At 37.3% G+C, this 16,936-nt stretch overlaps 1 protein-coding gene across 1 annotated transcript; it reads left to right on the forward strand.

The window, feature by feature from the left end:
• mrpl3 (mitochondrial ribosomal protein L3) lies at nucleotides 1-16,801 on the forward strand. The gene is made up of 10 exons (XM_056480425.1): nucleotides 1-227; nucleotides 572-753; nucleotides 1,060-1,151; nucleotides 5,383-5,481; nucleotides 6,200-6,299; nucleotides 9,497-9,557; nucleotides 12,695-12,806; nucleotides 14,062-14,139; nucleotides 14,501-14,578; nucleotides 16,442-16,801. Exons 1-10 carry the CDS (start codon nucleotides 133-135, stop codon nucleotides 16,580-16,582), a joined length of 1,038 nt encoding a protein of 345 aa, XP_056336400.1. The 5' UTR covers nucleotides 1-132; the 3' UTR covers nucleotides 16,583-16,801.
• Nucleotides 16,802-16,936: the final 135 nt, after the last annotated feature.

Consider the following 16,936-nt stretch of genomic DNA (forward strand, 5'->3'; position numbering starts at 1 on the left):
GTGGGAGGAATGACATTCTGCTTCATGGTTCTGCTTTAGGACAAACACGAGATTGACATGTTCAGTACAGTGAATAGATAGTGCTAAGATATCAAGCTGTAGTGTATTGTATGATAGTAATAAATAATAAAAATGACTGCTCTGACGGGTAGGTTTATTAGACTTGCTGATGGTCTTTTAAGAGGAACACCAGTATTTGTTTTCAGATCTGGAGCAGCGCTGCAGAGGTATTTCACAAGTTCTTTACATTAATACAAAATATCGGCATCATAATGTAATGTTTAACAAGGGATCATGTCAGTGATATTCGTTGATATTAGTTTGCATTTTAAATTTAGTTCAAGCTTTAAATTTTATATTAATAGATGCGAGTTTGAATCCCTGTTTGTGTTTATATACATTGAGTTTTATTTAGCCGTCATTGGTCATATATATATACATACATACACACACACACACATACACACATATATACATATAATGGATAGTGCATAACTGCATAAAAGTTTGTATCATGCTATTGGTTTTTTTTTTTTTTTTTTTTCTTTTTTTTTTTTTGTCTGTCACTCAGCGGAGCTCCTGTCATTCAGTGTGTGAGGACGCATCGGTCGAACACATGGTGGGATGAGCACCTGACGGAGGATAATGCTTCCTTTCTGAAGAAGTTGACTGCAGAGGAATATGATCAAATGACCAAGGACAGACTAAACCCCCTTAAGGATGAGCCCTGGCCCAGGCATGAGTGGGTGGAAGGTGGGTCACTCTTCCAGAACACCTGCTTCTTGTCTTCATAAATGTGTTGCGTGTGTTAACTTCCTTACTTGAAACTTCGGTTTATATCAATGATCTCAAACTCAATTCCTGAAAGTTTAGCTCTAACCACTTTCAACTCACATTTGCTTAATAGTCTCTAGTAGTCTTGAACACCTTGATTAGTTGGATCAGTTATGTTTTGATTAGGGTTGGAACAAAACTGTGCAGAGTTGTGGTCCTCCAGGAATCAAGTTTGAGACTCATGGTTTATATGATCCCATTGAATTGGAACCTGCATCTTCTCAGGGAGTCGGAGAGTTGGTCTTGTGGCCATTAAACTTGGAATGATGCCTGTGTGGAGCAAATCTGGAGAGAGACATGTTGTTACAATGCTGCAGGTAATAAAAACTACTCAAGTAGTCTTTATTTGCTATGTAAAGGGCACAAAGGTTGAAATGCCATTGAAATTCAATTCTAATTGTCAACATTAGAAATGGACCTAATACTTTCATCAAAGTTGTCCTGAAAGCAAAATGTGTATTAAACAATACACTTTCTACTCTCAGGACAGTTTTGATTAAATTTTTTGAATCACTTCAGATGTTGACCAATGTATATTATTGTGATTTAATTATTTATCTCTATTCAGTGGAGATCAAAATTGGATAACAATTGATAAATGTTTTTTTTATAAATTATCGTTCAAAAAATGTGTACTTTTTTTCTGTTAAACAAAAAATAAATCCATAAAGGTTTAAAGTGAAACAAGGATGAGAACTTGGTGAGGAGGAAACTTTTGCTATATCATGCTAGTAGAACAGTGTTTTTACTAAGTAACTAAAGTCAGTTAAACAAAACTCTTTTTTTTTCTGTGGAAAGCACGTTGACCAAAATTAGAAAACTGCTGTGATTTATTTATATATTTTTATTTTATTTTTTTTTTTTTAAGTCAAAAAAGTGTAGGAAGTACTAGTCCCTTGCTTTTATAGACTTAAAAAAAATCTGCTGACACCAGCCCTGGTCTTTCACACTGCACTGATGTGATCTTTATTCACTTTTCCAGTCTCTTCCAAAGTGACTGTAGTAGGTTTCTTTTCAATAACTTTGTCCCCAAGGATTTTCCTGAGGTTTTCAGTCAGGTTTAGGTCAGGATTCTGGGCTGGTCACTTCATTATTTCAATGTTTCAAGCTTGAGGGAACTGCTTGGCCTATTTTGCTATGTGATGGTGGTTCATTGTCCTGTATGAAAATTGCTGGCTGACTGGGCAATGAACAGAGGGAACAAATATTGCCAAAGGATCATCTGATAAACATTTTTTTTCACTCTTCTATGGAGCTGTATAACAGACACAACTCCAGCTGCAGAAAACAATCCTGACACATGACACATCCTTCTCCACCTTTCACTGACTTTTACACACTTCGAGTTATTTTTGAGTTCAGTATTTCCCTAATTTGATGAGGAACATGACGTTTCTCATTGGGTACAATACCTAAAAGTGAGTTTGGACCAGCATGTTTATTCACACATCCTGTTTCCCAGCAAATTTTAGTCTGCCTTTTCCTTTTATTATATTATACAAGGGGTGCACAAATTACATGTGATCACATACAAATGGAAAAAAGAAGAAAAAAACAACAAAGAATAGATAAAAAAAAGTTTTAATCTTTCTTTTCTTTGTCTGCCTTGTAATCATCTCTGTTCATAGACTGTAAAAATAAAAGGCAACTTTCTGCACAGCTTTTTTGAGTTGACTTAAATTTTAACCCAAGTACTTCACTTGACTTAATTTAAGTTGCATCAAGTAAAAAAGCTCTGTGGCCAGTTGCCTTACAATTTTAAGTTGTCAAACTTTTGTTTTACTGTGCAAGAAGTTTGGTCACTACAGGCTTTCAATCCAAATTCACTTAAATGTAGAGACGCTGTATGCTGAGATAAAGATACTTAGTCTGTTCAGCGCTGAACTGGCATCCAATTTCAGCTGCAGTGTTAAACCGATTACCCATTGAGAGTGTTTGAACGTCACATATACTTTTTTCCTTTAGTGGACGTCCAGCCTTTTTGGGGCACTTAAATGAGTTATTGAGATTCATTCTTTCATTCATTTTCTTTTCGGCTTAGTCCCTTTATTAATCTGGGGTCGCCACAGCGGAATGAACCACCAATTTATCCAGCATATGTTTTACACAACGGATGCCCTTCCAGGTGCAACCCATCACTGGGAAACCCTCATACACTCTCATTCTCGCACACACACTACAGACAATTTAGCTTACCCAATTCATACCACATGTCTTTGGACTTGTGGGGGAAACCGGAGCACCTGGAGACAACTCTCACGAACGCGGGGAGAACATGCAAACTCCACACAGAAATGCCAACTGACCCAGCCGGGGCTCGAACCAGCCACCGTCTTGCTGTGAGGCGACAGCACTACCTACTGCACCACAGCATCACCAGTTATTGAGATTGTAAAGATTATTATTTACAAGTACAATATTTTAGAATTTACAGATTTGGAATGACCAGCTGCTTTTGCTATGGCTGAAAAAGTTATTCCTCTGACCATCATCTGGAACAGCCTGCTTCCAGAGGGTTACCGTTACTTTAGAACAGCTTACCACATCAGCTAAAACTAGGCTGTAGATAATTGAAGTCATTACCTTCAAGTGCCAGATTAACACCAATAACTGTATCTTCAAATCCAATAACTGCACAGTTAACTAGGTTTTGTTGACTAAAGCATCATATACACCGCATTTTATTTAATATTATTATTTACAATAGGTAAGATATATATCTTATTTGGCATTCAAACTATCTTATATGCAGGCTGTAAAACAATTATAAGGCAGGCTCCATGATGAATTTCATTAAATGAAGCAAATATTTTTCGCATACAGATACGTGCAAGAACTTAAAAGGGTTTTAATTAACTTGTGTAACATGCTCTCCCAATAACAAAACAATGTTCCTTTGTAAACTAATGAAAATCTTTATTTTTCTATTACTATTAATATTATTATTCTCTTCACAGAGATGGGCTACAAGTTCTAGCTACATCTTTGTCATTAATGCTGCCATCTGATATTAATTTAACAACAGAATTTTAGAATTTCATGGTCAAAAATAAAACAATGCAAAAAAGGTAAAAAAAAAAACATCACAAACTGTTACCTGTGGCCTTTCTTCGCTTATATTTGCGCTTGTATATCTGATGGTCATAAAGCTCCCATGTGTATTTTTTTTTCATTTTGGGATGAGTAAAATGTACTTATGTGCTTTCAACAACCAGGTGGATTTAAGCCCTGTTTTACACTAATACCTTTTAGTTTTGAAACATGATGTGCATGGAGTGCTGTGAGCAGAAGGGAGTTGTCAGTTGGCTATCAGTTGACTTACCAGCTCAAGACAAAAAAAAAAAAACCTATAAATGAAGAGGTCTTCACTCCTCAGTCACAATGGATAGCAGTACAGCAGGTCTCTTTCCCCTTCTATTTCATTAATCTGGAAGATTGTAAACAACAACAGCATGGCGATGTGTCTGAATGGTAACAAACTCAACTGATAAAACACAATGTCTGCCATTCTCCAATTCTTGTACAGCTCTCCCAAAAAAATGCTTGCTGCACACAAACAGGTGAGCTGTATTGGTGCTGACAGCATTGCAGGGAAAGTCATGCAACAAACCCTGTGGATCATGGAAACAAACACCTACGACCCTTTAGAACCACCTAAATACTTGTAGCTTGGCAGGTCTGTGACTGTCCATATGGGTTTATCTTCAGAAAGCATGTGCATTCATCAATAATTAAGAAGCAGCATCTGCTCATAGGATAAGAAAACTCTGTCAATGAATATTAATGAGAAACTGACACGTCAACACTGGACAGGCAGATATCGCTACATCACCGATATTGATCTTGCTCCAATAATGATTTTAAACCCAAAACCCATTGTCTTAAATGATGCTCAACTCACACAAATCTGTTAAAAAGCTTTAAACCTGTCCTTTTTATTTGATCAGAAAAAACGCATGAAGTAATGAGATGTAAAAGTGTTCTCTAATTTTGATCAGTGCTCTTTTTCAAGTATCTCACCGAGGTGTTCACTATGCTTCAGAATATGCTATATATATGCGCCTAAAATTTGAACATTATAATTTCATACATTTTATTCAACTATGCTGTCTATCGTTAAATAATAAAATTGATTTAATTAACAGTAAAACTAATAAAAAACGGTGTGTCAGTTTATTTATTTACACATCTTTTAAATTGACTCAGTTGTTGGTTGTTTTATAAATGTGTTAATCTGTTATCATGAAATTTAATAAACTCGATTTGACTTCAGCTAATAGTGAACAGTTGTGTGTGTGTTTTGAACATTAAAGGTGATATTATATGTAAGAACACAAAACTTCAAATGTACTCAATGGGAGCATTAATAAATACAATTTATTTAGTCTGTATTCTCTGCTTCTGAATAAAAATGATGATTAAAGGTCTATTATAATCTCAGAATCAGCCCTTGTGGAGTTATGTTGTGTATGTAAGCAACTAGAAAACTGCATATCCAGTTGCCTCTCAGTGGAAGTTGAATTTAACACACCAAAATCTGTCTTTCAGGTAAAGGACTGTCATGTAGTCAAACATCTGTCCAAGGAAGATTATAATGGCCGCACATCAGCTCTAGTCGTTGGTGGAAAAAATGTCTCTCCATTTCACGTAAGACATGTCTTGAATGTTTTTTAGTAAGACTGCTCTTGTCCACATGCTCCTAACGAACCTCTGTCTCTTCACCTTTCTGCCAATCCTTGACCTCTCAGAGGTGGAACAGGATAATAGAGTAGAGCTGTTCTGCTTCTGTGGAGGAGAGGGATTATAATAAGACCTGGAAAGAAATTAGTGGGCTCTCAGTAGATGTAGAGGTGACCTTTCTGTGTGTACTGTATGTGCACGTTACGGAAAATGAATATGTGAAACCTAGACAAGTTTTCTCCTGTACAGCTTTTCCAAGTGTATTCTTCTGGAACTCATCACTCGACTTTCTATAATGGTGGAATTGTTGGTGCTAGAAAACGAAGACTAACATTGATGGACAGATTCTGACGGATTTTTTAAACCTTCAACTGTTCAGTAGAGTTTGCAATAAAGAAAGAACTTTTTCAGTGTCATTTCCCCCCATTTTTAGCAGTAAGCTAATGTGTGTGTTTCTATGTGTCATCTGTCTGTATTTGACAGCTGCCACAAAGTGCTGCTTGAAGTGTAATTGTCAATTGTCCTGACCTTCAGTCTGAGCCTTCAGTCAGTCAATCAACTCCCAAAACACAGCAGAGCAGTTTGGGTTTAATGTATTCTCTTTTTCTTCCCTCTTTCTATCCTTTTTAAAGATAAGTTAGTTGATCTCTTGAAGTAACTCGGTCAATCTATGTTTTTTTTTCAGAGGCCAGAGGGATATTTGGAGATTTTCCAGAATGCAGGAATTCCACCCAAACAGAAACTCACCACCTTTTGTGTTACAGACAACGCTATTATCAAACCAGGTATCCTTAAAATTTGCATCAGTAAACACAAACATATGTCTACATCAAGCCATACATCATACACGACCTGCATTCCAAGATCAAAATGGTTAAAAAGCAAATTACAAATCCTATTTGTCAGAATCAGAATCAGAAAGAGCTTTATTGCCAGGTATGTTCACACATACGAGGAATTTGTTTTCGTGACAGAGCTTCTACAGTGCAACAGAATTACTGAGACAGGACAAAAAACAGATAATAAATATATTAAAAAATAAAAAAAGTAGTGAGTGCAAATATACAAATTGACAAGTGTATGTACAGGTATATTACTGTATACAACGTTATATGTGCAGCTGTTATGTGCAAATTGGCGTGTAAAGTGTGTTGTTAAATAAGTGTTTATGTGTATAAAAGTGTATAGCAAGTAATGATGTTGGTTCCACAATTATTATCATCAAGTGTTCATGAGATGGATTGCCTTAGGGAAGAAACTGTTTCAGTGTCGGGCTGTTCTGGTGCGCAGTGCTCTGTAGCGTGTGAGGGTTGCAGAGTAATTTTGGCAGCCCTTTTGCTCGCTCTGGATAAGTACAGTTCTTGGGGAGTAGGAAGGGTTGTACCAGTGATTCGCTCAGCAGTCTGAACTATTCGACGTAGTCTTTGGAGGTCGTATTTAGTAGCTGAGCTAAACCAGACAGTTATTGATGTGCAGATGACTGATTCAGTGATGGAGGTGTAGAACTGTTTCAGTATCTCCTTTGGGAGGTTATACTTCCTCAGCTGATGAAGAAAGTACAGCTTCTGTTGAGCTTTTTTGACAATGGAGTCAATGTGAGTGTCCCACTTCAGGTCCTGAGAGATGGTGGTGCCCAGGAACCTAAATGACTCCACTGCTGCCACAATGCTGTTCATGATGCTCAGTGGGGGGAGAGCAGGGGAGTTTCTCTTGAAGTCCACTATCATCTCCACTGTTTTGAGCGTGTTAAGCTCCAGGTTGTTGTGATTGCACCAGACAGCCAACCCCTTAACCTCCTGTCTGTAAGCAGACTCATCACCGTCCTGAATGAGGCCGATAAGTGTGGTGTCGTCTGCAAACTTCAAGAGTTTGACAGAGGAGTCTTTTGAAGTGCAGTCATTCGTGTACAGGGAGAAGAGCAGTGGAGAGAGGACAACCCCTGGGGAGCGCCAGTGCTGATTGTGCGAATACTAGATGAGAATTTTCCCAGCTTCACCTGTCTGTTAGGAAGCTGTTGATCCACTGACAGACAGAGGTGGGCACAGAGAGCGGAGTTAATTTGTCGTTTAGTCCTGTAAGTTTGGGTTTCTTTGGGATGGGGATGATGGTAGAGCATTTGAGGCAGGAGGGCACTTCACACAGCTCCAGTGATCTGTTGAAGATCTGGGTGAAGATGTGGGCCAGTTAGTCAGCAAAGGAATTTAAACAGGCTGGTGTTATAAAATCTGGGCCTGGTGTTTTTTTCCACTTCTGTTTCTGGAAGACCTGGCGCACCTCATCTTCATTAAACTGAAGTGCAGGTATGGGAGAGGCGGGGGTGGTGGAGGTGTTAATCGTGGCGTGAAGAGCTGTTCAGAGTGGGTGTGGGGGTGTGTTGAAAGCTTCTTAACATTCACATTGTTTCATTAAACAATCTAATTCCCAAAGGTGGAACAAGCATATTTGATTTGTTTTTTTTTGTATAATTTCCAATTTCTTAGCATACTGAGGAACCAGTTTTTTTATCTTGTTGGATGAAGTAGATCATGAAGAGGATCATCACTCCGTGCCATTTCTCGTATTTATTTAATAGTTTGCTCCCTCTGTAGTTGTAAAGCTGGTAGATTGTATTGATATCATAGGTGGGCGTTGATTAATTTTTTTAATCTAGATTTATCTTGGAATTAATCTAGATTAAATGGCTCATTTAATTTGGAATGTGTGCTACCCAAATAATAAGTCTGAGAACGGGTTTCTCAAGCCAGGTGGCGCATTAGACCAAGGTCTCCTCTCCTGTTTCCAAAATGCATCACAAACTGCTTGAGAAACTGTTCTACTATGATATTTGGTGATGAAAATAAATTATGTTCAGTAAGATGTACTTGTGTTTACTGTTTATTCAGTTAAACATGAATTTTGAACTGTAGGCCTACATAAGCTCCAAACAGCGTTTTTTTTTTTTTTTTTTTGATTAACTTAATCCGACTAAAGTCATAACTGAACTAAACAGAAATGGAATTAAGACATAGGCATATATTAGTGACATTATTGATGTAAACACCGCAGTCAAACTATTACTATTATCATGTAGGACTTTTCGACATATTTTCCGACAAGATCCACACACACGGCTGTCAGTAAAGGACCACACACACTCAAACACACACACATTGCGAAATACGGAAGTTTGTTTTTTCTTTCCATTTGGCGTGCATTATTAAATTCCATAACACTCTCACCAGTCCTTACTCCTTATTTGCGTCTAATACCCCAGTTTGTCACAGGGGCTTGAATGAAATGTTCATGAGTTAAAGTGAAACTGTCGAACTGCAGTTAACTGCAGGCATCCTGATTTGATTCAGATGGGCATTTTTTTTGTCAGACGGCTCACCGTTCAGGTATACATCTGCACTAAAATATCAAGGTTAAAGTCATCATAGCTTGTGTAGATCTCCCAACCCAAGACAAGATTAACGGCGATATTTGTTTTTTCGCGTCATAAGAGTCACGTTAACGCAGCACGTTAACGCCGATAATGGCCCACCACTAATATATATGTTAATAAATCTGTAAATGATTTGTTTTACTCTCTTCTGCACATTCTCCAGTCTTGCTGCTTGCTTTTATTAATTAACCCACTAGCAATACATTTGCATACTTTAGGCAGGGTCTGATCATCATCTGAAGCTCTATGTTTTGCAAAATCTGTCAAAGAAGTACAGATGTTGAGATGCCATTTTCACACACTCATCTATATGGTAGTCTCCTCTTAATTTGTCGTCCAGATTGTACCCACGTTTTTTGATCGTAATACCACTAATCGGAACCTCCTGTCATCCCTGTATAAGTGATATATATTTCAGCATAACTGACTTCAAAAGTTGACTTTAAAAACAACCCTCCTGCTTAAATATTTAATAGCTTTTTCGACTTTATTTCCCTTTTTTTTTTGGTTGGTGTGTTTTTTTCTGCTTTGACGTTTGTTTTGGTTTTCTTTGTCTAGGCACTCCTCTTTACGCAGCTCACTTCCGTCCAGGACAATATGTGGATGTCACGGCCAAAACGTGAGTCCAGTACACATGCGTCTATGTATGAACTGACACTGTTTCTATTTACTATGATCTTTTATGTGAAGCTGCTTTGACACAATCTACATTGTGAAAGCGCTATACAAATAAAGGTGAATTAAATTGAATTGAATCTTTGTATTTCCAGTTGGTAGTAGTAAGTTGATTTTATAAGCTAATGATCATGGGTGTTTTGCTTTCACACCTGCCTCGTTTATTTTAGTTAAAAAGTACCAGAGTTCATGTGCCTTTTTGCAATTTGTTTGGCAATCATACTCTGGTGTGCACCAAATGTGGTCCACAAACAAACGTACTGAGACCTTTTCGAAGAGGTGCTCTCGGTACACTTTCAAATGAACTCTAAAGCAGTTAGTGTGGAACTGTCCTCAAACCAAATTTTCTGGACTAAACCAGCTGTGACAGCTGTGACGTGCATTCTGGCATAAGAAAAAAATTTCTTTACACTTTACCACAACTATGGCAGGTCACAGACAAACTGCTGTGAGGAAATCCATACTGCAACTTTTCCTCTGCTCTTTGTTTAACTCTGCATGTTGCACACATGAGTTTTCCACCTGTTAATTCTGACCAGGGGTCTGTTCTTCGTACGTGGATTACTCAATTAGCTGGATTTGGTTATTGACGATTTGACACAATCCAGGATCGCTTCGTTCTTTAAAACTCATCCAAGAGTTGTTGTCATAGCAACAGTTCTGGTAGCTCAATCCTGCTTGGGAGCAGGCTCATTTCATATAAACACGATTAGATCGGGTCAGTTCAAGAAAAGATGATGCTGAAAGTATGTACCGAATTCTGATATTTTCTTACAGTAGTAGTTATATACACTATATATAGTCATATATATATTTAACTATATATATATATATATATATATATATATATATATGTATATATATATATGTATATGTATGTATACATGTATACATGTATGTATGTGTGTGTCAAAAAAATAAATAAACTTATGCAATCTGCACTCCAAAATAAAAGTACAAAGACTGCTACCTGGTGGTTCAAAGAGAAAATTTATTGATATGAACTTTTTAGATACAAACGTGTACAATTTGTGTATAATAATAGACATGCACAATATGCAACTTCTTTTTAAAGGAACAATACATTTATGCAGTCATGAACATGTTTTGACTGTTAATATGACGGTCATTTGATGCTTCTCAAAAGTTGCAGGTGAGAAGACCGCAAGTAATTTAAACGCTCCAACTTCTTAAAAAGTAGATAGCTGTGCACAATTCACTGCTTGTGAGTTTTCTAGATGGACAGTCTTTCACTGACAGGAAAGTACATCAGAACCCAGCTAGGAAAAAAATTAAAGCTGTAAACTCTCACTCTCTGTGGCCCCTTTGACCTGCTGGCGTGTTCGTGAGGTAACGTTTTATCTCATCTCTCGGCTGTTACAACAATAGCGTTACTTGTGGATTCAGACACAAGCATGTCTGCAGAGCAAGTTTTCTCCACCACGTCACCATCTATAATGGATTAGCTGATAGCCGTGGCCATTTAACATCAGTGTCCGTGTCACTGTTTGCTGAACAGTGTCAAAGCTGTGCTGACTCGCAGACTTTTCTTTTGAGCACATGACCAATCATAGGCATTTAAGAACTCGCTCAACAATGCTTTAAAAAGCAAACAAAATAATATTTAAATTTGTCATGTTTATTTGCTGTTTGCTTTATATTGCTATTTGCTGGTACAATTAGAGGTACAGTACATATATCTGACTGGTTGTATTAAAGGACAAAATTGTTTTAAAATAATAGATAAATGTATATAATTTATACATTTTAATACAAGAATTAAATTGTTTACAAATATCAAATTGTTTATGGAAAGGATCGTCAATGCACTATAATGCACAGAAATATCGAATTGAACCAAATCGATGGCATGATAATCGTAATTGTAGGTTCACACCCCTAATTCTGACCAATGAAAATGCAGTTCTGGAAATTTGTGTAACCAATGACTAATGGGGATGTTGTCACGTGACTGCTTTTTAATTCATTCTAACTGGTTGAGAGCAGAGGGTTTGGTGTGAAAGGGAACCAAAATGCTAAAATGTAACATTTTTAACCTGACAAAAGGCAACTTACTACAGGTGTGAAAGCACCCTAAACAAACACAAATAGTGTTCCTTCTCACACACATTGATTGTTAAACACTTTTTACTCTTTGGCATGAATTGGATTAAATTGAGTTTTTCAAACTGCTGACAAAATGTTTGATTAACTGATTTTTATTATCAGGGTAAGCATGCATCCTACTGTTTTTAAGCATCTGACCTCTTTCCCTTTTACCCCCTTCTTGCCTCCATCCATTTCTTTTGGAGAGCCTTATCTCATCAAATAATGAGTGTATGAATCTCAGGGATTGAGTTCCACGATTGGCCAAGAGCCACTTCAGCTTCAACAACTTTGTGCGGCAGACCAGTCTGAGATTTCCACTCAGATTTATACTTATTTATACTGCCTGTATTGTCAGTAGCTATGTTTCCATCCACATATTTTTATGTGCATTTTGGATATGCGCATAAAAAAACGGTCGATGGAAACGCCATGATGCGTATAAATTTTGAAAATGCGCATAAAAACAACTATAGTGAGATGCGATCCAGCCGTGCATTTTTGATAAACTGTCCGACATGCACTGCTCTCTGGGGTTTTGTGCTCAAAGCACCAGCTGACTGCTGGAGCTTAGACGCGTGCATACACTGCAGCGCATGACAGAGTGTCACGTGATGTTTTCAGCGGTATAGTTTGGACGGATGGCTTTTCAGAAATGCTAGATGAAACACCAGTGTGGATGTGGATGGTTTTCATTCTAAAATGCCATTTTAAAACTTAGACATATTAGTGTAAACAGGGCCTAAGTGTGTATTTTTCGTGAGCCGGTTGCTGCTGCGACAGAGAGCAGGGGGAGGATCCTAATGCTGGCTCAGCATCGTGATGTCTGTCGGCCAAGACATGCCTATCCACAAGATGATGTTTTGCATGATGTTTTATTGCATCTTTACTGCATTTAAAGGATGGATTATTATTGTTTCATTGTTTTTTTTTTTTTGTTTGTTTGTTTTTTTTTTGTTTTTTTGTTTTTTCCAGAATTGGCAAGGGTTTTCAGGGAGTGATGAAGCGTTGGGGGTTCAAAGGTCAGCCTGCCTCCCATGGACAAACTAAAACACACAGAAGGCCAGGTGCTCTAGGCCCGGGAGGGGTGAGTGGCATTGTTTATGTACCAGTGTATTGTCACTTTAGTTTAACCATTCGCCATGTACTTTCAAATGTGATTTATTTATTTATTTTTGTGATTCATAGTAACTTACTGGTCACATAGGCCCTGTTTACACTGTCAGTTAAATGTGACCCAATTCCGAATTTTTTATTTATTTATTTTTTTGCTCGTGTGACAGATCGGATCTGTTCGATGACCGAGTAAACACGCAAAAAACACATGCATTTGGATATTCATAGATCGGTTTTAGGCCTCCTTCGTATGTGGAAATAAATCAGATATAAATCGGATATGTGACAATGCAACTATCATGTAAACAGGCAGATCGGATTTATTGAGGCATTTCGTTTTGTACTTGCGACAATGTTTATGACTTCTTCATGGTTTAAAGACATAGAAGGAAGAACGTGTGTGGTGACGCCGACACGGTAAACTGCAACAACAGCGGAAACATGGAGGAGGAAAGTGGTTGGTGGTAGACAGCATGTTACCTGCCTTCTTGCCCTGTGGGTTGATGAGTCAGTGGAGGACACCATTTATTAACCATAAGTTGAAGCTGCGATGACGGCCCTTTACTTCTTTTTAAAGTTGGGCGAACTTCGCATATTTTGCAAAGCTAAAAGCAAGATAATTTCTTCCATCGTGGCTAGTGTGACGCAGATGCTAGAATCTGCCTTTACACATGTGCGGCATTGTAAATTGTATGGCAAGTGTAAACATATGAATCGGATATGGGTCACAATTAAAAGAACGTGTAAACGGACAGGCAAAAAAAGATATAGACAACAAATCGGAACTGGGCATCAAGACCTGACAGTGTAAACGGGGCCATAAATATCAGTTTGATAAATGTTTTTGTGTGTATATGCCAATATAATAGTAATTCTAATTTTTAATTATATAAAACATTGAAAATGTGATTTTTGGTGTCATTTGAAACCAAGATAACAAGCCATTTAACAATCCATTATCCAGTACATACCATTCTTTGTATCAGTTCAGATTAAAAAAGATCAGAGATACTTGGAACTGATTGAAATTCTTTTCAGGGACACAGTATGTCCATCACACTGTATATTTTCAGTTATTGAAGTGCTTTCCTCTCTGAGAGATTTCACGTCAGTCATTTCAGATAGTCATAACTGTCTGTTGAGTCTCTCAGGAGAGTTGGCCATGACCTCACTATGCCCTTTGAATGGTAATGGATGAGTTAAGTAACTTGTCTCCTTGCCATCAGGATCCAGCGAAAGTTTTCAAAGGAACAAAGATGCCAGGGAGGATGGGAAACGTTTACAACACCAATTTTGGCTTAAAGGTACTCTTATCAGAATACATAAAATGCATGTTAAATCTTAATAAGACTGATTGTATTCCGATATACTGCTCCATGTAATTTATTTATCCATTTATCCATAAAGCCAATGTTCATGTCCATGTTCTGCTGATGCTTACTTTTTACATTGCAGTTCACATGCTGCATTGCAGATTTTGAGTGGCGTGATCATATTTTGTTTACATATTAATTAATTACACATAAAATGCTTCAAGCATTTCATAGCTCAGCTGTAGCATTATATTTCATGCTTGGAAGGCACCTACCATAAGGTCACCCTGTGTCACAATGAGAAAACTGTGTGTGAGGATGTGCAGTTTAACCAGTGTCTTTTCTCTGGCAGATATGGAGGGTGAACACAAAGTATAACATCCTGTATGTCAATGGTTCTGTACCAGGGCACCGCAACTGTCTTGTCAAGGTAAACACCTTAAGCCCCTTTCAGATCAAGATTTTGGCACAATTTCCTTGATGTAGGGTGTTGTGTGGATTCGTAAACGACAAATAAGCGTTTCTCCTTGTGTAATGTGGCATAGTTCACGACAACCGATACTATGTTCGAAAGTTTAGCATGTTTAATTTTTCCCCGTTTTTCACGACAAGTCCTGTCACGTCAGCGACAGTGGGCAATAGGAGCACACAATTTCTTGGTTATATCTGCGGCGCTGCCTTTTAATCTTCAGGTCAGGTTATCAAAAATAGGCTGCATATTTACTTATGGATGGGTCGCTGCTGGATAAAATCAATCACTGGTTATGCAAACTTTAACTAGTTTTTCTAAAATATTGAGGTGTTTTAAGCAATTTTATCTGACTGACTGGCACAAATATGCAGACATCTCCATTCTCACAACAAGTGTCTGAGTTCTCTCAGCCTTCCAACAGAGTTTGTTCTTCAGTGCTACGAATACATTGTAAAAGCATGTTCTGCTTTTTCAAATTACTTTGAAACTGACCAACACAATGGATGATTTTGTTATTAATAGTAAAACCATTTAAAATGGGCTTCTCTGAAATTATGAATATTTCACTTTAATTTTATTTAGACTAGATTATTATTTTATTTAAAACCAAACCAATTTGTGTTTTTTGGCTGTGACGCACTTCCCCTCAAATGTTATTCATTATTTTTATCTAGCAGATTACTGACCAACAAAAAATATATTCAAATTAAGGTACAAATTATAACAAACAAAATTAGTTTCAAAAAATATATTTTTTTCTACGAAAAATATCAGAGTTATATTTTTGTTTGTCCATCCATTACTCAACTGTGCGATGATTTATTTTGCTCCGTGGAAAATAAGGATTTAATTAATGCTTAACTGTAATTGTCATATATTTGCTATTTTTTTAATATGTTAACATTTTAAAAATTATGTCTTGAGCATCTGATTTTTCCTCATTGCTGATGTGCTTTCATTTTTTCTGTCTCACGGTGGGTTTAGGTGAGAAAGTGTTTAATAAGCAACCCTGGCAGGAAAATATACGTTTAGATTTCAAAGAAAATATCTTACGGTAGTATTAAAAAGGAAACATAAGTTTGATCCTATTCATGTCATAACGAATGCCCTTAAATCATGTCACCGAGTTGTCACCAAGCATCAGTGTTTATTGAGCTTGAAATAAGCTAAAAAAATTAAATTGAGGCAAGAAATATTATAGCAACACTTGTGACTGGTTTGGGAAATAACGCTCATCGTAGCATGACTGATTGTAAAGCAACGTGTAGTCTTGCACATTTGTTACCCACGACAAGTCAAGATTTTATCAAGACAAAATCGCATAATCTGACATCGTGACCTTCGCAACCGACAATAAAATTCATGTGATCTGACTGGGCTTTAGATGAACTCGTACTCTCAAGTCTCGAACACTTCTTTGATAGAAACTTCTTTTGGAAGTTAACAATGTTTTCCCTCTCCATCTTCGATGCTTTTCTGTCTAAACTTTGAGCAGCATTTAGCTAAAAAAAAAAAAAAGTTGTGTATTGTACTGTCCATGCCAGCACAAGCACTGACCTTGGCAAGCTAGCGCACATTTGTGTTGAGTGATTCATCAATATCACTGCGCAGAGGCGTTTGTGTTCACAAAGTGCTTTAGTAAATTGGAAATATGTGGTTAACATTTCATCTAAGAGTTTATTTACATATAACACACAAAACTAAAGTTGAACTACCTCAAAGTTTACTTATTCTATCACTAAAGTAGTAAAAACATCTTGACAAACTGGCACTGTTTTACCCTTTTTTGTCTAAACACTGTGCTTACATTTCTTCAATCAGGTCAGGGACACAGTTCTGCCGACTCGTTTGGAGAAGAACAAGAACCTGCCGTTCCCCACATTCTTCGCTGATGGAGACGAAGAGCTCCCTGAAGACCTCTACGATGAGGACATGTTCCAGTTTGGGGAGCCCGAGTCTTAATGAGGTTCTGACCCCTCAAGTTTTCTTGCTTACGCTGTTTAAAAGAGGCAGGGCATGAAGGGATCTTTGATAGGGCTCTTTCATCTGGAATAATCAACATTGCTTGGCTGAAAGACTTTTAAGCAAGTGATTTTGTCACACAAATATGTACACACAAATATGTGAGATCATGTTAAAGTGACAACTGTGTATTTAAACAATTAAACTGGTTTGATATAATCTCTTTTCTTGTATTTGAGTATAATAGCAATAAAACACTGCATGCAAATATTTACTTTACTAACAACATGACGGCAAGTTTGTCTGTTTAATTGTCATCAGGGGCCGAAATCACAAAGTTTCTTAAAAGGGGAG

The sequence above is a fragment of the Danio aesculapii genome, chromosome 19 (genome assembly GCF_903798145.1).
Source record: "Danio aesculapii chromosome 19, fDanAes4.1, whole genome shotgun sequence".
NCBI lineage: Eukaryota > Metazoa > Chordata > Actinopteri > Cypriniformes > Danionidae > Danio > Danio aesculapii.